Source organism: Pan troglodytes, chromosome 13 (assembly GCF_028858775.2).
Source record: "Pan troglodytes isolate AG18354 chromosome 13, NHGRI_mPanTro3-v2.0_pri, whole genome shotgun sequence".
Classification (NCBI taxonomy): domain Eukaryota; kingdom Metazoa; phylum Chordata; class Mammalia; order Primates; family Hominidae; genus Pan; species Pan troglodytes.
In genome coordinates, this window is record NC_072411.2 from 56,320,524 (window position 1) to 56,345,231 (window position 24,708).

At 34.9% G+C, this 24,708-nt stretch overlaps 1 protein-coding gene across 8 annotated transcripts in view; it reads left to right on the plus strand.

Annotated features, from left to right (window-relative positions):
- GALNT13 (polypeptide N-acetylgalactosaminyltransferase 13) overlaps positions 1 to 24,708 on the plus strand; it is a 584,712-nt gene that overhangs the window by 425,814 nt on the left and 134,190 nt on the right. For all 8 annotated transcript variants that reach the window (XM_063791209.1, XM_054679032.2, XM_024354859.3 and 5 more), the window contains one exon: positions 4,860 to 5,040. In XM_063791209.1, the coding sequence (XP_063647279.1) occupies positions 4,860 to 5,040 (181 nt within the window). The remainder of the gene's footprint in view (positions 1 to 4,859; positions 5,041 to 24,708) is intronic.

Consider the following 24,708-nt stretch of genomic DNA (forward strand, 5'->3'; position numbering starts at 1 on the left):
TGAATTGACAGACAAGAGATGCTGGTGATTAGGACAAGGATGGTGGCAGCGGAAACAGAGAGGGCTCCCACAAAATTCATGTATTGAAGCCTTCAATTACCGCCTCACATATGGCCTGTGAGGAGGGAATTGAAGATAAATGAGGTCAGAAGGGTGGGGTCCTAATTTATAGGACTGATATCCTTATAAGAAGAGAAAGAAATACCAGAGTGCTCTCTCCATGATGTAAGGACATAGCAAAAAGATAGTCATCTACAAGTCAGCAAGAACACCCTTATGAGGAACTGACCATGCTGGCACCTTGATCTTTAACTTCCCAGCCTATAGAACTGTGAGAAAGAGATTTCTGTTGTTTAAGCCTCCCAGGATTTTGTTATGGCAGCACAAGCAAACGAAGACAGATGGCTATATGGAGAATTATTTTACAGAGAGCACTACTAGGATTTAATAATGGATTGCATATGCATACAGATGATGAAAGAAATAAGTCAATGATATGTTCTAGTTTTATTTAGTTATGTATTTTACTTTACTTATGTATTTATTGGTTTGACTATCTGGGTGAATGTTGGCACCATATACTATCAATTGGAAAAAAAAAAAAAATAGAAAAAAATAAGACCTGGCTGACAGAACAGGGGTTAATCAACAAACCAAGTTTGGACATTCTGTTTGTATGTTTCTGGGACATACAAGAGGAGGTATAAAGTAGATGTATGGATACACAAGTCTGGATCCCAGAAAAGAGGTCTGGGCTGAGATGTAAATTTGAGATTGTTGGCATGCAGGTCCTATGTAAATTAATAGTAACAAGTGAGACCACCCATGAAATGTATAAAGAGAGATGAAGGCCAACATTTAAATATAAATTTAAAGTAAAAGTGGATAAACATATAAGAAGAGGAAAATCAGGAGACTCCAAGAAAACAGTCAACAAGATAATAAATGCATCAAGGGATATTTGTTATTTTGACCAGAGGAATTGTGAGGAGCTACATAAATAAACAGTATTTTTTACAGTAGGTCAAAAACGAATGTAAATTGAGGAAGGGAAAGAACATATATCACTAAATACATATATAATATCACTAAATTACATAAATATAATTTATATAAATATATAATTTATATATAAAAATATATGAAATATATATAATTATATATAATATATAATTTATATATACATTATATATAAATTGTATATTATATATAATATATATATGAAATATATATATTATATATAATATACAATTTATATATACATTATATATAAATTGTATATTATATATAATATATATTTATATATAAATTATATATATTATATATTATATATATTATATATATAATATATATAAATTATATATATTATATATATAATATATATAAATTATATATATTATATATTATATATAATTATATATAAATTGTATATATAAATTATATATGTATTTTACATATATAATTTATATATACATTATATATAATATATATAATTTATATATTATATATATAATGTATATAAATTATATATTATTATATATATATTATATATATAATAATATATAAATTATATATACAATATATATAAATTATATATATAATATATATAAATTATATATGTATTTTATATATACAATTTATATATAGATTGTATATATACAATCTATATAATCTATATATACAATCTATATATAGATTGTATATATAGATTGTATATATAATTTATATATAGATTGTATATATAATTTATATATAGATTGTGTATAATTTATATATAGATTGTATATAATTTATATATAGATTGTATATTTTTTACATATATAATTTATATACAAATTATATATTATTTATACATAATTTATATATAATATATAAAATATTATTTTATATAAATTATATATAAATATTTGTTGTTGTTGAGATGGAGTCTCGCTCTGTCGCCTAGGCTGGAGTGCAGTGGCACATTCTCGGCTCACTGTAAGCTCCACCTCCCATGTTCACGCCATTCTCCTGCCTCAGCCTCCTGAGTAGCTGGGACTACAGACGCCCACCACCACACCCAGCTAATTTTTTTGTATTTTTAGTAGAGACGGGGTTTCACCGTGTTAGCCAGGATGGTCTCAATCTCCTGACCTCGTGATCTGCCCACCTCTGCCTCCCAAAGTGCTGGGATTACAGGCGTGAGCCACTGCGCCTGGCCACTAAAATATATTTTTACCATATTAGTGATACATGTTCTTTAGGAACATGGCACCATCTCTCTCTGTTTCGACTGCCAACATCCTTGTCCTAATCCCCAGCATCTTTTGTCTGTCAATTCATTAGAATCTTAATTGTCTTTCTGCTTTCACTGTTGTTTCCTAAGAACACGTATCGCTAATATACTAAAATTACATAATTCATAATTTTACCATGACAAAAATATAAAATATATATTACAGATACAAATATATATAAAATATAAAATGTAGATAAAATATATATTTTATATTATTTAATGGTAAAAGGAAACAGATAGCTAGGATATAGATATTAAACAATTGATTTTTTGTGTGTTTTATAAATTTTTGAAGCTATTTGAAAGATAGACGACTTTAGAAGGTATTATGCAAAGATAGGCATAATCTAGTAATGAGAAACATTAATATTTCAGGAGAAAAGCAAGGGAAATGACTAAATTAGTGACATCCTTAAGAAAGATACAAGGGATATAATGGAGGACTGAAAAAGAATATTGATTTATCTTTGATAGGATAGCGATTAACTGCCTCCATTTTAACAGGAAGAATGTAAAAATGTGCGTAATCAGAAGAAGGTTCGTATATTTCACGAAGCTAGGAAGATGAGGAAGTTATCAATCAATGAAATACTTTTTTTTTTTTTTTTTTTTTTTTTTTGAGACAGAGTCTCACTCTCGCCCAGGCTGGAGTGCAGTGGCGTGATCTCGGCTCATTGCAACCTCCGCCTCCCGGGTTCACGCCATTCTCCTGCCTCAGCCTCCAGAGTAGCTGGGACTACAGGCGCCCGCCACCATGCCTGGCTAATTTTTTTTTTTTTTTTTTTTCTTTTTTTAGTAGAGACGGGGTTTCACTGTGTTAGCCAGGATGGTCTCAATCTCTTGACCTCGTGATCCGCCCACCTCGGCCTCCCAAAGTGCTAGGATTACAGGCGTGTGCCACCGCGCCCGGCCTGAAATACGTTGATTATTTAAGAATGAGCTTCCCTGTCTTTTAAGGGGGAGGAAGGTTTCTATTCTTCTCGTGTATTCATCTGTATTTCAGTGTTTGTTGGACCTATTTTTCTGCTAGCATTACACTATTTAAAAATTATAAAATAAAAAAGAATAGATTTACATGAAATGCACAAACCATTATTGATTATTATGACTTATTATTTATCATCTTTTATCTTCTGATAAAAAAAGTGGTTGTCTCTTACTGCTACCCAAGTCCAATAGCAGCTCTTTTGTAAGCTAAATGTTATCCTAAGGGTCAGGTGAAAAGACAGGTTTTTTTTCTTTCTTTCTCTCTTTTTTTTTTTTTTTTTTTTTTTTTTTTTTGAGATAGAGTTTTGCTTTTGTCGCCCAGGCTGGAGTGCAATGGCGCGTGATCTCGGCTCACTGCAGCCTCTGCCTCCCGAGTTCAAGCGATTCTCATGCCTCAGCCTCCTGAGTAGCTGGGACTACAGGCGTGTGCCACCACATCCGGCTGATTTTTGTATTTTTAGTAGAGACGGGTTTTTGCCATGTTGGTCAGGCTGGTCTCAAAGTCCTGACCTCACATGATCTGCCCACCTTGGCCTCCCAAAGTGGTGGGATTACAAGTGTGAGCCACCGCACCTGGCCAGAAATGGCCAGAAAGATATTTTTCTTTCAAAAAAAAGTAACTCTACTTAAATCAGATATATCAAATGAAAACAATGTTAGTTATAGTATAAAACCATGTTTTCCAAATTTTTTATAACACTAACTATGACTTCTATTTATTGTGACAAGAAAATCTGTAGCATATATGTAATATATATATATATAATTGTATGTATAGTATTGTGTGTGTATGCACATATATAGAGAGAAACAGTATAAGCTATGATTATACAATGTAATTTCATAGAAATCAGTATTTTATGGCTAGTTTGCATAATACTTAGCCTCAAATACACAGTGAATTCTAGGATACTAAGAAATATATGGTATATTTTCTAAGAATTTATAGTTTTAAAGGAGTGATAAGGAAGTGAATAATTGTAATCAGTCCTAAAAGCATGCTTAAAATACAAAAGGTACACATTACTAAATCTCCCCCCAGAGCTTTCTAGAAGAAATGATCTTGGTGAAGATGAGTTTTGAAGGATATGTAGACCTTGAGCACCTATAAAGGTGTCCTAACACATCTTAATAATAAATCCAAAGGCTTAAGATGCAAGGTATATGACCAGCTTAGAATGAATGATCATTTATAATTCCAGATGGATGGAGAATAACTGATTTTTCTCCAAATCAAATTTAGTTTTTGACAATGGCATGTAACATGTACAGATTCATTAATAGCAGATTTGGGTACCAAATCTACTAACTAGCAATTAGGTTAACTACTAGAAACTAGAAATTAGGTATTCTAATAAAGAGACATACATTAAATGTATCTTACCTCCATAATTCCAATGCTACAAGTATTTAAATATATCAAGATCTTCCAAATTCGCATCCTTTGCCAAAAGTAAGTATAGTGTACTAGTTCTAAATTTTGCATCAGATATTTGCTTGAAACATGTGAAATACGAAGATTTGGCCTAAGCTTCAGTTGCTTCGTCTCATACAATATTATTGCGTTATTTACAATGATTGTTCCTTTTCCCAGATTTGGCAATGTGGAGGCTCCTTGGAGATTGTTACTTGCTCCCATGTTGGTCATGTTTTTCGGAAGGCAACTCCATACACTTTTCCTGGTGGCACTGGTCATGTCATCAACAAGAACAACAGGAGACTGGCAGAAGTTTGGATGGATGAATTTAAAGATTTCTTCTACATCATATCCCCAGGTACACAATTCTGACATTTTTCTTTCTCTACAGGAGAAAATAAAATTGAAACATACTGAATATGTGTTTCATTATTGCTGTTATTCTTCTAGTTAAAATATTGTTTATTACCATAATATTGCAGAAAACGGCATATGAGAAAGTTGTACTATGAAGTAAATTTTGATGTAAAATAAGAACTGTATTTCAAACACCTAAATATTATCTTTTTTTTTTTTTCTCAACCCAAGTGTTATGCTGGAAAAATGGAGCAAGCCATACAGAGAGATCTATATTTATTATTAACTCGAATTAAGAATATTTTTAAAAATATTTTAGTAGGGGAAGATTAAATGACTTCGTACAGAAACAAGATGGAAAATTATGCAGATATTTAAATTTATATTTCTGAAGAACATAGTAAATTATTTATCAATAAATATGTGTGAAAAATAATATGATTAAAACGTTTTCATACTTTAGTTACAGAGAAGTATATATATTGAAATAGAAGTAAACATAGGCTATCAGTGGGTGGTAGGATTATGGGTAATTCTTTTCCCTATATTTTTATATATTTTCTAATATTCATACATTACTTATTTTAAGAATTGAAAGTCATTAAAAAGGAAAAAAATGAGAAAATCCTATTACTGGGTGGTGGGATTATTAATGATTACATTCTCTATAATTTTCTAGATTTCTGCAATAGCTACATTACTTAAAACAAAACAAAAAAAGCCCAAAACTGAAGCATTTAAAAAGGGAGAAAAATAAGGATACAAAAGGACTCAGTTTTTATATAGGCCTTATGGTCATTAGTGTCATTATTGTCATTATTATGTAACCCATCAGGACAACAACAAAAATCCAGGCCTACATCCTCTTTCTGTAATACAATCTATTAGCTGGCTTAGAAAAGCCTATTTCATTTTAATTGGCATGCTCTGATTTTTGAAGGTATATTTAAGTGTCAATGAAAAGAGTCAAACTCTGTAAAACATTTAGAGCTTTACTCTGAACCAAATTTGAGTGAACCTGGCCCAAGGCACAGTCTGGAGAGTTCCAGAGAACATGTGCCCAAGATGGTTGGGTTATAGGTTGATGTTACACATTTTAGAGAGACGTAAGACACATCAGTGAACTCATATGAGGCATATATTGGTTTGGTCAAGTTATTGTCTAAATACCTAGACTCAATAGGAAAGAGTGACTGGGTTAAGATAGGAGATTGTGGAAACCAAGGTTCTTATTATGCAGATGAAGTATCATTGGTGGCCACCTTAGAGGCAATAGTTGGCAAGTGTTTCCTATTCAAACCTTTAAAAGGTGCTAAACTCTCAGTTAATCTCCTCAGGTTTGGGAGGGACTGGAAGGGGAAAGATCTAGATGCAGATTTTTCCCCTACAAAAGATGTCTTTGCAGGGCCATTTCAAAATATGGCAAAGAAATATACTTTGGGTTCCTTCTTTATCTGTCATATGTTTTTATGCCAGAATGAGATTGGCAATGAAGCGGCTACGTTGTCTGGAGTAAATACTGGGGGTTTGTCCTCTCATGCCAAGAAAATTTAGGACAGGGACACACACGAGGAGTTTTGGAGTGGAGGTTAAATAGGCAGAAGAAAGAAAAAGGAGGACAGCCCTCTCTCTGGTGAGAGAGAGGGCTTCCGAAAGGGAAAGACCACCAGAGTCGGACGCGCGCGATTTTAGAGGCAGGCTTGAGGGGGCTGATTTACTAGGGCCCACAGAATGGTTGGATCAGGTGCGCCCTTTACATAGAGTGCGGGAAGGCTGGCCACCCCACCCTAATCTTATTATGCAAATAGACTTTCCACTCCACTGGCGCCATCTTGTCTGCTCCTTACTGTACATATGGCTGCCAAAGAGAAAAGGGAAGATGGAGTCGCTGTTTTGAACATGATTGGCCCAGCTGCTAGCATCTATATCTGCAGTTCAATTTTACAAACTGCTCTTTGTTAGAAAATGATTTTAGGGCTGCTTTTCATTAAAAAGGAAAACCTTACCGAGGACTCCTGTACCCTCACTGTCTGCCTAAGTAATTTCATCTTAACTCCTATATCAGCGACTAACCCACATTACACAGGGTTAAATAAACCCATCTGATGAGATTGTATGGTCAATAGGGCATGATAGGAACTTGGACAAGAGAGGAAAAGGTCCAAGTTTAGTCCTCATAAGGAAATTCAAACTTTTTTTTTTTTTTTTTTTTGAGATGGAGTCTAACTCTGTTGCCCAGGCTGGAGTGCAGTGGTGTGATCTCGGCTCACTGCAAACTCTGCCTCCCGGTTCAAGGGATTCTGTGCCTCAGCCTCTCCAGTAGCTGGGATTACAGGCGCCCGCCACCATGGCCGGCTAATTTTTGTATTTTTACTAGAAACGGAGTTTCACCATGTTGGCCAGGCTGGTCTTGAACTCCTGACTTCCAGTGATCCGCCTCTCAGCCTCGCGGAGTGCTGTGATTACAGGCTTGATCCACCGCGCCCGCAAAAACTTTTTTATATATAAGTACCTAGAAGAGAAGGAGCAGAAGGAGCAATATGAAGTTTCTTATTAAGATCCAGCATCGCTATATAAAGAATGGGGGCATTGTATGTTTAAGTGTGTGATTAGGAAAAGGACTTTTTCACACGTTTTCAAGCCTCTTCTATGTTAAAAAGCTATTACGAGGAACACCATTTCATGCATAGATGTATTTCCCTTTACAGTAGAAATCTAGTCCATATGTTCAGAGTTGAATTCAGCAAGAGCGTGTAATATTCAAAGCAAGGCAGTGACATTTATATAACCTTTTCATTTTCTTTTGATGATACTTTTTGAATTCAAATCATTACTTGTAGAAATATATAAGTTCAAATATGAATAAAGGAGTAATGGAGGAAAAAAGTGTGTTATGTGTGATTGCATGCAATGTACATTCAGGAATATGAGTAATTGAGAATAATTATAATCACATGTATTATATTCATCCATGATGAATATTTGTGAAAAGTAATGTGCTAGTCTTTTGTATAATTTTCCACTGAATGAAAAAGGCAGATAAATGATGGAACCATTTCTCAAATTATAATGAAATGAATAACTTTAGAATGTAAAGCATGGGAAAAAATGCCTGCTATCTGGAACTAATGACTTTATGTTGCACAATAGGGACTGTTTGTATATCCTGGAAAGTGCAGTTTTTACATTACAATAAATAATATTTGGGGTTATTGTTTTATAAAATGGATTTATTTAAATCTAGAAAAGTAGTTTGGGAGGCAGAACAAGGACTTTTGGGGAATGTGTTGAAGATATCTAAGAACTTCCTAAAGGGCGTTTATGTTTACGTGTGTCTCAGAGACAGTCAGTGCAGCTAAACAATGTAGAATCCACCAGCAATAGTGTGGGCAGAGGGAGGAAACCCCAAACCTGAAACACAAAACAATGAATTGCTTCTCCCTGAAAAAGGAAGAATGGACGCAGGCTGGAAACTAGTACTGGATGTCTAAAACAATTTGAGCCCTGGGAAGATTTCAGATCATCCAAAAACAGATAAAACAGGTTGCATTCAGGAAGTCAGAAATCTATTATTTTTATGACAACAATTTCAGCCATTGTTAATTTAGGCTAAAACAGCAGTGGTCATTTTAATTTAAAATCAAAATCATACACTTCTTTGCTATCCTCTGGAATTTTTGATTTTCTGTTTTTCATCACTTTGGGAATGGATGAGTTTGTAAAGAGAGAATCTGGTGTGTATGTTCAGGAAGGAGGGGTGGGAGCTACATGCATTCACATCCACAGTTAGGACTATATCCTTTACTATAATACACACGCACACACAAACACACACACACACACGTATTTATGAAAAACTCTAAAGAGTTTATGAGTTTATATTGAGCTTCCCAGAACTTCCTTAACATGGTGAAATAAATAATACTTGTTCTTTCTAGAAACTCCTCTATATATTTGTTAATTTTTCCAATATGTTTTGTGAGATTTCTACTTTTTACATGTGGGCTTCTACTCTGAGATTGTATTCTTCACTTAGGCAGTTTCTCAAACTTCAGTCTTTAAGTGCTGAGCCTTTATAACTTGAATTATGACAATAACTTACTTACTTTCAATATACTCTATAAAATATCACCTGCCTACTGTATTGGTTGGCTTCAGGAATGTTTCAGCTCTATCTGTCTTGAACTGTCTGGGCATTCTTTCTCTCTTTGTATTCCTTGAAGTTTGATAACATGGGCAAACCATCATCACTTCTTACCATATTGTTTTAATTTTTATTACTTGTCTCTATATCCAAAGTAGTTCAGAGACAACTATTTACAGTGCCTAGCAACTTTCCTGTCATTTTGTTTAAAAAAATTTTGTTGAATAACTGGAAGAATGAATGAATGAATAATTTTTAAAAGAGAGCCACATTTGTTTCTTTCTGCTGAATTATCCATGGGTGTCTGGTTTATACCAGGGAGACTCTTCACAAGAATTGTGGCAAATAAGCCTTCGTCCCACCTCTCTGATCCAGCCCTGGATAAGGACCCTCTGTTAAAAGAGAGGTGAAGGGTCTTCCTCATAAATCTCTTTTATTATTATTATTATTATTATTATTATTATTATTTTATACTTTGAGTTCTGGGATACATGTGCAGAACATGCAGGTTTGTTACATAGGTATACACGTGCCATGGTGGTTTGCTGCACCCATTAACCCGTCATCTACGTTAGGCATTTCTCCTAATGCTATCCCTCCCCTAACCCCCAACCCCCAACAGGCCCCGGTGTGTGATGTTCCCCTCCCTATGTCCATGTGTTCTCATTGTTCACCTCCCACTCATGAGTGAGAACATGCAGTGTTTGGTGTTCTGTTCCTGTGTTATATCATTCTGTAACCACACAGCAGGTTCTCCTTGCCCACTGCCCAGACATAGCTGATTTATCAAGACAGGGGAATTGCAATAGATAAAGACTTTAAGTCACATAAAGCTGGCTGTACAGGAGATCAGAGTTTCATTATTACTCAAATCAGTCTCCCTAAAAATTCAGGGATCAAGGTTTTTAAGGATAATTTGGTGGGGGGGGGTCAAGAAATGGGGAGTGCTGATTAGTCAGAGATGAAATCATAGGGTATTGAAGTGGGTTTTTCTTGCAGTCTTCTGTTCCTGGGTGGGATCACAGAACTGGTTGAGCCAGATTACCCATCTGAGTGGTATCAGCTGTTGCATCAAAATGTAGGGTCTGCAAAATGTCTGCAGCAATGATCTTAGGTTTTACATCACAACAGTGATATAATCCCCAGGAGCATTTTGGAGAGGTTCAGAATCTTGTGGCCTCTGGCTGCATGACTCCTAAACCATAATTTTTTATCTTGTGGCTAATTTGTTAGTCCTACAAAGGCAGACTAGTCCCTAGGCAAGAAGGTGGTTTGTTTCAGAAAGGGCTGTTATTTTTTTTTTTTTTTTTTAGCGTTACACTAAATTCACTCCCAAAATTAGTTTGGCCTGCACCCAGGAATGAACAAGGACAGTTTGGAGGTTAGAAGCAAGATGGAGTTGGGTAGGTCAAATCCCTTTCACTGTTACAATAAAGGCAGTTTCAATTCCTCTGAGTTTTCCGTAGGAAAAGAAAATTCCTTTGGTTTACATTTGTGCTTAGGGTTTTATGATTTCACCATAATCATAGGTACACACTGTAATATAATCTTACCCTCCAGGGCTAATACAAAAGTCTAACAGGCACAATAAAAGCAGACAATAAAATTGTCTAACAGAGCAACATCATAATACAAGAGCCCACAAACCAAAATAAGGTTACTTTTATACATTTTGGTATTTATATTTCTTATGACTCCCAATTAATTTAAAGTTAAAAATGAGATGTATAAATAGCTTCATGTGTGAATACCTTTATCTGAGTTTTTTCACAATATTTACTATATATCCTAACAGTCTTGGCCTATGCTCATTAGCCGTTTGGTAATACTGACAAAGTTGGTAGAGTCTACTTATGTCTTCTAAATAGATGTGTAAATAAAGAATAGACATACTTTGAAATAGTGTTCAAGAATAGATTTTTTTTCACATTTGTTTAGTTTGATTTCTGGCTGTCTTCTTAAGGATGCAAATACTATATAGCATCAAATATTATAGCATCATTTATTTTTAAAGCCCTGTAGGCGGTTAAAGCCTATGGCAGTTTTTACAAGTAATTGAGCTGTTTCAGCTTGAACCAATCTGATTGTCCTAGCAAATCCTTTGAAGTGAAGTTATGTAAGCAAAAACTGCTCTTCACAGAATACCACATTATAAAAAGCAACATTTTCTTTTCCTCTTGGTCACAGGTAAAAAGCTTAAGAACTTTAAGATAAACTATAGTCATAATACTTTCTGTATATTTGATATGCTGGATGTTTTATAAATAGTGGTTTTCTTTTGAGGGGAAGGTAGATCTCTAGCTGTAGATCAACAGGCATGGTGATTAGAAGCAGCAGTTTTTATATAACGCCCAGGTTCTTCTTCCTTTACTTGATGGACACTCTTGTTTTGAGCAGAAACATATTAAAATTAAATTTAAAGGATCCCAAAACATACCTTAAAAGGTATTTATATGTGACTTGGAAAAATACATTATTTTTTCTTTGGCAATATTGTAGTTTGATCTGTATTCCAGTTGAACACAAACCACACAATTACAGAGGACTCCTTGAACTTACTTTGAAGGTTAACTCCCTATTCGTTAACCTTTTAAAAATGCTTAAGAAAAATCAACTCACCAAAGGCAGCCTTTGTTAGCAGCATCTTTGCATTGTTATTAAAGTTTAAAGCCTATATTCATTTCCATCTCTTGAAATTTCTATCTATGAAATACTAGTGTTTTTGACATGCTGATATTTTGAAAAATACAATATTTAATAACCAGCTCTTTGAATGTGGGGCCTAATTTCTTCTGTAAGTCATGAAAATGTTCCAGGCTGATTTTGCAACCACATTTTGTTTCCAGCAAAATGTGCAGTGTGAATATTTTTGTAATAATCTAGGAATATTAGCTTTTGGTTGGATTAACAGGAATTCATCTGAAAATAGTATAGCACTTCTGAAAATAAAGTACATTTGTACCCATGAGTTTTGAACTTTTATTTTTTAATACATGCTTTTTCAGCAGCAGCAGCAGCCGTAGTATCAATCAGGGATTGTGGTATGATGAGGAGAAAATTCTAAATTATTTTAATGTGCCATGTTATAATAACACATAATACATTATTTGTGTGATGCCCTAAAATGCTAAATATTGAAAATAAAGAATGACAGCTATATTCATCAACTGCTTTTCCTTGCTACAATCATATAAAACAGTTTTGGATTCTATAATTCTTAAAGGCATTGGGTCAACATTTATTATTGGTCCTTTTATTGGTATTCTGTGGGATTTTATTTGTATTTTTATAATAAGGATACTGCCATGCTCTGTCTTCACTTGTTAAGTGCTTATTAAGTTCTTGTTTGTTACTATGTCAAGTAGGAGGGACTATGAACACTTTTAAAATGTTGTCTTTGCCATTAAAGAGTAAACTATCTACATAAGCACATGTAATTAGTTTAAATGAAAAATAAGATTAAATGCTTAATACATGGGAAACACATTTTCAAGAATTAATGTGATTCTTATGTGAACTGCTTACATTTTCCTAGATTCTTCCTTCTCGCCCACAGTCTTCAAATGAATCTCCAACTCCTTTCTTTTCCACCTTCTAATTGCTCTCAAATCCATTCATTTGTCTTCATTTCCAGATTCACCTTCATGCAGACAACCTACTGATTATCCTGATGGGGCTCTGTCCTAGTCTGTTTTGTGTTGCTATAACAGAATATATGATGCTGGGTAATTTATAAAGATAAGAAGTTTGACTCACAATTCTGCACGCTGGGAAGTCCAAGATCAGGCAGCCCATCTGGTGAGGGCCTTGTGCCACTTCAACTCATGGCAGAAGGTGGAAGGGGAAATGGGTATGTGCAAGGAGACCAAACATGAGAAGAAACAACTCACTTTTGAAGTAACTAATCCAGTCTTGTGAGAGCAAGAACTCACTCCATGAGATGGCATTAATCTATTCATGAGAGATCCACTCCCATGACCCAAACACCTCCCACTGGGGCCTACCTTTCAACACTGCAACATTGGGAATCGAATTCAACATAAATTTGGGCAGGAACAAACCTCATCCAAACCACAGCAGCCTCCCTTCTCAAAGCTTGCCTACTCCTCTTAGAGCGCTGCTGGAGGACCTTCCCAAACCAAATTATCACTGGTCTCTTATTTTCCTAACAACCTTTTAATGACTTAACACAAAGTCAAAAGCCATGAACATGGCCAATAAGGCCCTGTGAGATCCAATCCTTGCCCAACTTTCCAGTCTTTTCTTGTACACTTTCTTCCCAAGAATTCCACATACCTGCCACGTGGAACTACATTCATTGGGTCTCCAAGCTTAACATGCTCCCTTTTACCTTGAAGGTTTTCTGTATGTCTAAAAGAGTATTTGAGTAGTTAATGAATACTGCCACCTTTGCTTAAAGTACCATAATCATCCACCCCTATCAGTTGGGTTTGATGTAATTCCCCCCAGGGACTCCAGTGGTTCCTGTAATTTCCCTAATGTAGCATTTATGCACGTTTCAAGTATTTCTTACCCCCACTAAATGATGTGAATAAAAGGACTATATCTGTTTTATTGTTTTTTGTTTGATTTTGTCTTTAGAGCTTACTGAGCTCAAATCTATTATTTTTGTACTATTTTATAACCTATGTCAGAGGCAAATGAAATATATAAGTCCCAATCACCATTACCATGTATCCTTCAAATCTTTTTCTTATGCATTTACATACATATACAGACACATATTCATATACATAAAAAAACAGTATTGTTGTAACTCCTTTACTTCTACCTTAATATTATGTCCTGCAGTGTTTTACATACTATTTGCTTAGAATTATTATTCCATTTTGTAGAGAAATAGTTTTATATTGCATGGATATATCAAAACTTATTTAATCATGCCAATATTGATAAGCAGTTAGGTAGGTTTCAATTGTCCCTTACTACAAAAAAGTTACAGAAACCCTCCTGTAACAACTTCTTTGTGAACCCAAGAGGATATTTCTGAGGGATGTGGAAGCATTAAGAATGAGAGCACTGGAGGCAGACTACCTGGGTTAATTCAAATCCTGACTCTACTTAATCTCTCTTTACCGAATCTCTGCACTTAGTTTGTTTGCTATAAAATGGGGATTATAAAAATATGGCCTTCCACATAAAGTTTTTTGAGAGTTAAATGAAATAAGATATATAAATCACTTAAGACAATGTCTGGCAAGTATCAAACAATTAGCTGTTATTATTATTCATATATATTCATAGAATATTCTATGAATATATATGAATGACAACACAAAGTTTACTTAAATTTATTAGATCAATGGATATGTAGATTTATATTTTGGTAGATATTGTCAAAAATTCTTAACTTCTTGAAGTACTTTTTTATCACTCTCACCAACAATGCTTGAGCACTTACTGTATACTATCAACATTCTAGATTATCAATCTTTTTGTTTTTGCATATATATGTGTATAGACATATATGTACATATTTATTTATATTTGTATAGATAATTGCACAGATATATCGGGGGTCCTGCCCCGATAATCACGTAGGTTCTTTTCTATTTTCCTAAGCGTCAACTGGCTTGAGAAATAAAAGGACAGAGTACAAAAGAGAGAAATTTTAAAGCTGGGCGTCCGGGGGAGATATCACACATTGGTAGGATCCGTGATGCCCCACAAGCCACAAAAACCAGCAAGTTTTTATTAGGGAGTTTCAAAAGGGGAGGGAGTATATGAGTAGGTGTGGGTGACAGACATCAAGTACTTAACAGGGTAATAGAATATCACAAGGCAAGTGGAGACAGGGCAAGATCACAGGACCACAGGACCGAAGTGAAATTAAAATTGCTAATGAAGTTTTGGCACCATTGTCATTGATAACATCTTATCAGGACACAGGGTTTTGAGATCAACCAGTCTGACCAAAGTTTATTAGGAGGGAATTTCCTCTTCCTAATAAGCCTGGGAGCGCTATGGGAGACTGGAGTTTATTTCACCTCTGCAATTTCGACCATAAGAGACAGGTACGCCCTGGGGGGGCCAGTTCAGAGACCTACCCCTAGGTGCGCATTCTCTTTCTCAGGGATGTTCCATGCTGAGAAAAGGAATTCAGCGATATTTCTCCCATTTGCTTTTGAAAGAAGAGAAATATGGCTCTGTTCTGCCCGGCTCACTGGGCGGTCAGAGTTTAAGGTTATCTCTCTTATTCCCTGAACAATTGCTGTTATCCTGTTCTTTTTTCAGGGTGCCCACATTTCATATTGCTCAAACACACATGCTGTACAATTTGTGTAGTTAACGCAATTATTACAGGGTCCTGAGACGGTATACATCCTTCTCGGCTGACAGGATTAAGAGATTAAAGCAAAGACAGGCATAGGAAATCACAAGGGTATTGATTGGGGAAGTGATAAGTGTCCATGAAATCTTTACAATTTATGTTTAGAGATTGCAGTAAAGACAGGCATAAGAAATTACAAAAGTATTAATTTGGGGAACTAATAAATGTCCATAAAATCTTCACAATCCACATTCTTCTGCCATGGCTTCAGCCGGTCCCTCCGTTTGGGGTCCCTGACTTCCTGCAACACAGATAATCTGTTTTTTTTCCCCAATTGCCGGTAGCAATGAACATCTTTTGCAATTTTCTATTGACATTGGGATTTCTTCTGTAAAGGCTAGTCATCCTTTTTATTCATATGCTTTGTTCATTTTGCCATTGAATATTTTTGCCTTACTTTTATCTATTCGTAGATCTTCATGTATTCTGGTGATAAATTATTTGTCTGTTATATACATTGTCAAGGATTTTCTCTGAGGTAATTACATGTGTGTGGTAATTTGATCGATATACAAAAAGATATTTTAAAAGAATTTAATTGTTGAAGTAAAGTCTATCTTAGCCTTTATGGCTTTTTTGGTTTATACATTGTTAAAACAATCTCCCCCAAGTATAGCACATTTTATGTGCCCCAGAAATATTTGTTAAATGATTTAGGCTTGAGTTGAACAAAATTAATGCTTTGCTTGTTTGTTTGATTTTTAGTAAAGTCAGTGGTCTCTCCGGGCAATAACCATGAAGAGAATACCAGAATCAGATATCTTTCCTTATGAAAAGGGGCTTTGTTTGTATACATGGAACAAAAATAAAATTATTAGCTTGACAGTTAAAGTTTTAAGTAAATCTATTAATGTGATTATATTACAGTAATTCTTCCTAAATATCTTGAATTGTATTCATGAAATAGAACTAATAAGCAGACGGTATAAATATTATTTGTTGAATATTACAAAAATATTGAATTGAAGATGGGTAGACCATTGCATCCTCATCAACTTTGATTAGCATTTCAACAATTATTTTGAATAATTATGTTCTCAAAATAATTTTATCATAATGAAATCTGGATAGTTTCCAACTATTTCTAAAGTGAATAGAACTTAAGTTCTAGTGTATATATACACATATGTGTATATATATACACACACACTATATATATATTTCTGCATATGTATATATATATATACACACACTAGAACTTAAGTTCTATTCACTTTAGAAATAGTTGGAAACTATCCAGATTTCATATATATACACACTATATATATATATTTATACATATATATACACACTATATATATATATTTATACATATATATACACTAGATATCTATATACACTATATTTATATATGTATATATACACCCAGTAGAGAGAGAGAGAGAGATATACACACACACACAATATATACAAATACATATATTTAGATGGAGTCTCACTCTGACGCCAGGCTGGAGAGCAGTGGTGTGATCTCGGCTCACTACAACCTCCACCTCCCGGGTTCAAGCGATTCTCCTGCCTCAGCCTCCCAAGTAGCTGGGACTACAGGCATGCACCACCATGCCCAGCTAATTTTTGTATTTTTAGTAGAGATGGAGTTTCACCATGTTGGCCAGGATGATGTTGATTTCCTGACCTCGTGATCTGCCCACCTTGGCCTCCCAAAGTGCTGGGATTACAGGCGTGAGCCATCATGCCTGGACCTAGTATATGTTGATTCACAGAATAAGTACTACCTTCTAGGGTTCAGATACCATGATCATTTATATATCTTGCTTCTGATTCTCCTTCAAAGAAAACATGGATACCTCTAGTCTAATCATTTTTTTGTATGTGCAACCAATGCAATAGTCTGAAATTTTATATTAATAAATTCTACCCCAATTGGATTGGATGGGCCCTGATTACTTTCCATTACCCTAAACCTGCTGAATTAGTCAAGGTAGGAAATTACAAAATTTTTCAAATGATCAAGAACACTTATGAAAAATGCATGGATTTTTGGTCAGTAGTTGGCTGAGTTTTTGTTTGATGTAGGAGTACTACGTCTGAATTAAATATTATTCAAATACATACGGAGGCTTTATTATAACTCCTTTCATCTTTCAACCTACTCTTCAGAGTACCTCAGTTTTACTAGTTAAATCTAAGGTAACTAAAACTGAATAGCTTAAAATTATATGAGTAATTACACTAAATTTCAATTCTAATTTCTTAACAAAATTGAAGAGATCACTCTGACACTTAGTAGCAGTCATTTATATAATGTTATTGGTGTAGGTGGTTACACATTGCAGATTTCTTATCTCTCATACTCTCAGCTAAGTCCCCCAAATTAGATATTCTGGTGGATTGCATTTGTTTGGATTTATACTCATTGTCTTAGTCTGATTGTGTTGCTATAAAGGAATACCTGATGATGAGTAATTTAAAAAGAAAAAAGGTTTATTTGGCTCACAGCTCTGCAGGCTGTACAAGAAGCATGGCATCAGAATCTGCTTGGCTTCTGATAAGGGGCTCAGGCAGCTTCTACTCACGGTGGAAGGTAAAGGGGAGCCAGCATGTGCAGAGATCTTGTAGGGAAAGAAAGGAAGCGAGAGTGAGGGAGATGGGAAGTGCCAGTTTCCTTTTAACAACTAGCTCTCAGGGAAACTAATTGAGTGAGAACTCAGTCATTACTGCAAGGATGGCACCAAGCCATTCATGAGGGACATACCTTCCTTCACTTCCCATTAGGCCCCTACCTCCAACATTGGGGATCAAATTTCAGTATGAGGTTTGGAGTGTCAAATAGCCAAACTATAGCACTCATCTTTGCCTGGATTCCAATGTTGAAACACACTCTTCTTTGCCTAAAACTCTTCTTTGCCTAAATTCCTATGTTATACTCATTTTTTGGCTATTTTAAATATAATTTGAGTTCACATCTGGAATGACCCAGCTACACATACTCTTAGGAAAGTGATGCAAGAATGGCTTAAAGAATTAAGAAACCCAGTCTTTTCTCTACCAAATAATAATATAAGATGGATAAATTTCTCAGATGTGCTAAATTGTCCCTTTAAAATGGTCACTTATAAAAACAAAACAAACAAACAAACATACCACAAACTTTTTTACAGGACATTAAACTCTCAATGACAGATTATCTCAGGACCCTAATAATTTACATTCCCTTGGTAGCAGTTCTTCCTCAGGATATTAATACAAATTATCTAGAAAATAAAAATTCTATACTTATTAGATATCTTTATCAAGTGGGATTATGAGTTTGAGAGCATTGCAGTAAATCTTCAATAGGAAAGAATGCTAGACAATGGATCCAAGCTGGGATGAAAAGTTGCATCAGGGAGGCAGGGCTAGGGCTTTAAAAACAGAAGGGGAAACAATTTCTGAAATAAGAAGTTTATTTAACAAATAAGCCTTCTGCCTGATTTTATCAGAAGCACTATTAATGTGGAATTCTTGATGCCTAAAGGCTGGTGCATAACTGCCTTGCTATGAAATATCTGGTGTGAAAGGTCTACTTAAGACACATACACACACGTATACATGATTCGTTAACACATCCTCAGTGTGGTAGGTACTAATTGTATATTGATTGCCTAAAAATGTTTATGTTTTAATTACAGGAAACATTCACCAAAATTAAATGATGGTTATATTTTACAAATTGATTTAACTGGAGTTTCAAAATAATGAAAGACTTATTGTTGGTTACTTCAGTTCAGCAAGTGAATTGTAAATTACATATAATATTTGCATGCTGAATTAAGATATATTCTACGCACACAGGGACACTGATAAAATGTATCAAACCGGATCACAAGGTCAGGAGTTCCAGACCAGACTGACCAACATGGTCAAACCCTATCTCCACTAAAAATACAAAAATTAGCTGGGCGTGGTGGCAGACACCTGTAATCCCAGCTACTCAGAAGGCTGAGGCAGTAGAATCGCTTGAACCCTGGAGGCAGGAGTTGCAGTGAGCTGAGATCGCGCCACTGCACTCCAGCCTGGGTGACAGAGTGAGATTCAGTCTCAAAAAAATAAAAAAGAATTTTTAAAAATCAAACAGTTAAATGTTTATAATTCATATCATTGAAAATAAGATAAATGAAGTTAGAATGATACTATTATTATTACTGAAAGGTGTTGTGTCAGAATTGTCATTAGTAAGTGAGCTGTATTATGCCATTTTAACTTTCTAATTGTTTTGTTTTATAAACTTTGCACATTCTTAGTGTAACGTCTGTCGTTAACAAAAACAGAGCAATACATTTGAAAATTGTGATCAACTAGGAATTTTGTACAACTTAAAAATTTAGAAAATTTTGTCATTTTAGCATGATTTAATTATGTTTTCAACAAAATTTTTTTATTAAAATTAAGGAATATAGATTACAAGTTCCTGACTAAGTTTTCAGTTTTTCAAAGTGAACACAAAATCAAATATAACTAAATATAAAACTAGCTGTCTCAGTCCATTTTCTTTTGCTGTAACACAATACCCGAGAGTGGGTAAATTATAAAGAAATGAAGTTTATTTAGCTCATGGTTATGGAGATTATGGGAAGTCCAAAAGCATAGTGTTGGCCTCTGTTGAGGGCCTTCTTGCTGCATCATAGCATGGCAGAGGGCAAGGGAATGCTCGTCAGCTCAGGTCTCTTTTCTTCTTCTTTTGCCACAAGTCCCAGTGTGGGGGTCTTACCCTGATGACTTTATCTAATCATAGTTACCTCCCAAAGGCCCCCCTCCAATCAGCATATAAATTTGTGGATTAATTTTCTAACACATGAAATTTGGGTGACACATTTAACACATTCAGCCTTTGCCTATGTTATATAAACAACAGTGAAAGGAATGGAGCTTTGACTTGAAAATACAGGTGGGCCAGCTGCGGTGGCTGATGCCTGTAATCCCAGCACTTCGGGAGGCCAAGGCGGGCAGATCACTTGAGGTAAGGAATTCAAGAGCAGCCTGGCCAACATGGTGAAACCCCCACTCTACTAAAAATACAAAAATTAGCTGGGCGTGGTGGTGTGCACCTGTAGTCCCAGGTAGGAGGCTGAGGCAGGAGAATCTCTTGAACCTGAGAGGCAGAGGTTGCAGTAAGCTGAGACTGTGCCACTGTACTCCAGCATGGGTGACAAAGCGAGACATCTCAAAAAAAAAAAAAAAGAAAGAAGAATGGTGTAGGGTTTTTACTAAAAGGAGCTCTTATGAGGAAGAGCTTAGACATTTGTACAGATTGAGAAGATAAGAACATAGATACAATTTTAAATTCTAGATCAATAAGCTTTCCAGAAAATGTTGTATTCGGAATTGATTTTTAGTGCAGTAAGCTACAAATTGAGTAATATCTAGAAATATTCAAAGGCTAGATGTTAATCTTTTAGCGATGTTCTAGTGAGAATTGAATAAGAAGCTGGATTTGATTTCTTATCCAAACTTTCTAACTCTCAAATTCTACCATCATAGAAACTTATATATCAATGAATAAAATCACATTATATTTTTTCTAATAGACTCTATTAAAATGGAAAGAAAATGGATTTCGACTCAGCACGAGAATCTTCTAATAAAAAGCTTTTCAACCATGGGACAGGAATCTTTGAAAGAAGGCAGCTATACATCCCTGTTTCTCTGGGACTCCTGGTTTATGCTTGTTTCTGAAGATAATGATATATAGCTCCTCCATTCACTCACCACAGTGTCCTGATTTTTGAACAATAAATTACATAGTCATTCTACTTATAAGGCATGGAGCACACTGACCCTGGAGGTAACTCTCTCTAGAATGGACTAAGTGGACTGTCAAGGATAACAATCATTCTGACATTGAACAGGACATAGACTCTTATTCATCCAGATTCTTGTCCTACCAAAATCTAAAAAAAAAAAAATTATATAAGTCATTTAGGCTTTTGCAGACTATCAGTTTGTAGATAACTGCTCTACCTCAGTAAATTTCTTGATACACAAGACAAATGCCCTTCTTTAAAATACTACCCAGAAAGAGGTAATAATTAAAAATACGCTATCTCTTTGGACATAAAATTATATCACTGAGTTTTGACAATTTTTTGGAAATGTATTTGCTCTCATTTTCTTATTAATTTGTGTGATTGATTATCCCTGGCTTTATGATAATAAGAAGTCAAGTTCTAAATGGAATACTAATGTTTCTAAGTTTAAAGTTTGTGATACCTCAAAGTATCTGCAAACATTTCTACAGGAATTTAAATATTCCAAAACGCCTTAAAAAACTTAATGAATATTACAATGCAATTTAGTTCATGATATAACATTAGAACGAAGGAAGGAGTGATGAATTAGTAATTTCACAGATTAAACCACAGGATGTGGTAGCTTAAAGAAATTTAGAAATTATTAGATTAGTCTGGGTGCAGTGGTTCACGCCTGTAATCCCAGCACTTTGGGAGGCTGAGGCAAGTGCATCACCTGAGGTCAGGGGTTCGAGACTAACCTGGCCAACATAGTAAAACCCCATCTCTACTAAAATACAAAAATTAGCCAGGCGTGGTGGCATACGCCTGTAATCCCAGCTACTTGGGAAGCTGAGGCAGGAGAATCGCTTGAACCCAGGAGGCAGAGGTTGGAGTGAGCCAAGATTGCACCATTGCACTCCAGCCTGGGTGACAGAATGAAACTCCATCTCAAAACAAAAAAAAAATCGTTAGATTAAAATATGATCTGAAAAACAGAAAACAGCCAGGATTAGTGGATTCAATTATTCATGGAATCACCCAATGGTTAAACATGGTTGTACATGCCTCTACATTTTATCTGTATTTTAAGTATACACACGCGTGCGCACACACACGCACACACATATATATACACATATATATACACACATATGTATACAGAGAGCATATAATAATCATCCAATGAACTGGTAAGTAAAGACTAATTGAATATTCATTGTACTGGTAAAGTTCAAAATGAAGGCTAAATAGAGCTATTTCTTTTCACCACAGTTTTTGTTTACTTAAGTGCAAGTGAGGTACATTAAAAAATAAAAACTCAATGGACACCACACATAACCCACGTTAATTGTTTATATTTAAACTTATCTGTGTAAAGTATGGGGAAATTATGAAAATAGAATAGGAATCTGAGAAGTTAAAAGTACATAAAATAAATGTATACGGACATTTGAACAACAGGAGCTTTTGTTTCACATTTAAAAGCATAGGGAAAATGAATACTAATACATAATTCAAACAAATGAGTATACAAATTACTGAACAATTCTATAGTGAATGTTACTGGAAGAATTGGCTAGCATTCCTTTTGATCAATCCTTAATATAGGCCAAGTGTAGTGGCTTACGCCTGTAATCCCAGCATTTTGGGAGGCTGAGGTGGGTGGATCACTTGAGGTCATCAGTAAAAGACCAGCCTGGGAAATGTGGTGAAACCCCATCTCTACTAAACATAAAAAATTAGCTGGGCATGGTGGTATGTGCCTGTAATCCCAGCTACTTGGGAAGCTGAGGCAGGAGAATCGCTTGAACCCAGGAGGCAGAAGTCGCAGTGAGCCGAGATCACACCACTGCACTCCAGCCTGGGTGACAAAGCAAGACTCTGTCTGAAAAAAAAAAAAAAAAGAAAAATATTTCTTAATAATGTGATCCCATTTTAACTGAAATGTTGCTTCGATGATACTTTATTCTAAAAATATCAGTTAAATTGAGCATTAGTTGAACAATAAGTATTATATTGAACTAGAAATATTACTCTTTTCATTCAGTAACATATTTTGATTTATTTTGTTTGTAGTAGTTATTTTTTCATCATTTTTATATACAGTAATTTAAACTTTCACTTCATAAAAAATGTAATCTTATTTGACTTCTTACTTATAGCAGACATAAAAGAAAAACTAGAAAGACTAAGTGCTGACATATATATACATATCCCAATATATTATATATATTATGCATATATATATATATCCCTCATATATCATGAGTCCTAATTTTGAGTAACTTATGTAATAACAGACTATTATTTCTATGGATACTGTGGATCTGACTCTTAAAAAATGGACATTTTTAAGGGTAGCTATTTACCAAGATGAGGTTTTTCTCTGCCAAATGATTAAATGTACAATCAGAACATATTTATCGTTTAAAGTTAAAGTTAATGGTTTACCAATCTAGAATCTGCACCTTTAACAATGAAAATATAATTTCTTCATTGTCAAGGGAAAATAAGGAAACTTGGAAGTCAGTATTAAAGAGCAAAAGAACCACCTACTAAGACATTACATTTACTAAGTTCTATTTTCTTCCATTATACTTTCCCATGTTTAGAGTCCTTATGTATTATTAACATGGAAGTAAACAGAGAAAGTAAGCAATTAATTGATGGGCTTCTTATCAGCCTTCTGAGTATAAATTCAGTAGGGATGTTGCCCAGAAATGTTTATTTTTGTTAGGGGCTACATTGTGCTCACAGAAGTCTTTTTTTCCACTGCTGTCAGTAAAGAGTAGTAAAGAGTGGTGGCTGTGTGGGAAAAATTTCCAATGCATGATGTACATGAACAATAGCATAAAAGTTGTGTTTTATTGTAGAGTCACTGATGTCCTCCATGACTGACCTTCTCCATTCTCACAGTCCCAGGCCTTCTTAATCATCTTTCAGGGACCACTCTAGCCTGCCTTACGCATGGACCAGAAAGGCTGAAGAAGGCTCTTTCTTTTTTCTACTTTCAGATGCCATCTTATTCTGGTATTCACAGCCAGATCTTTCTCTGTATAAACCTAATCATCCAAAATGCTAATTGGCAATGAACTTTATCCCAAATCAGACTCCTAGGGACAGTAACATTGAAAAGATCTTCTTTTCACCTTGTAGTAACTTTTCCAATAAGAATTACTTGATATTCAGATTTTTTATTTTCTCTGGTATTTATTGACCTCATTCTGGAAAATCCTCAAATATAGGTGGGAAAGGCAATACACAGGAACCATCTTGGGAAATGTGTTAGCAACTGGCATCACAAGGGCACTTTGCTGAGTTGCCCAGGAAAATGGAAAGATGAGAGGGGATACAAGGATCTGCAGTAGGCAGTTAAGGGAAAGTAGAACAGGGAGGAGTAGAGGTACAGGAGGAAAAAAAGACCATGGTGTTGTAATTCAG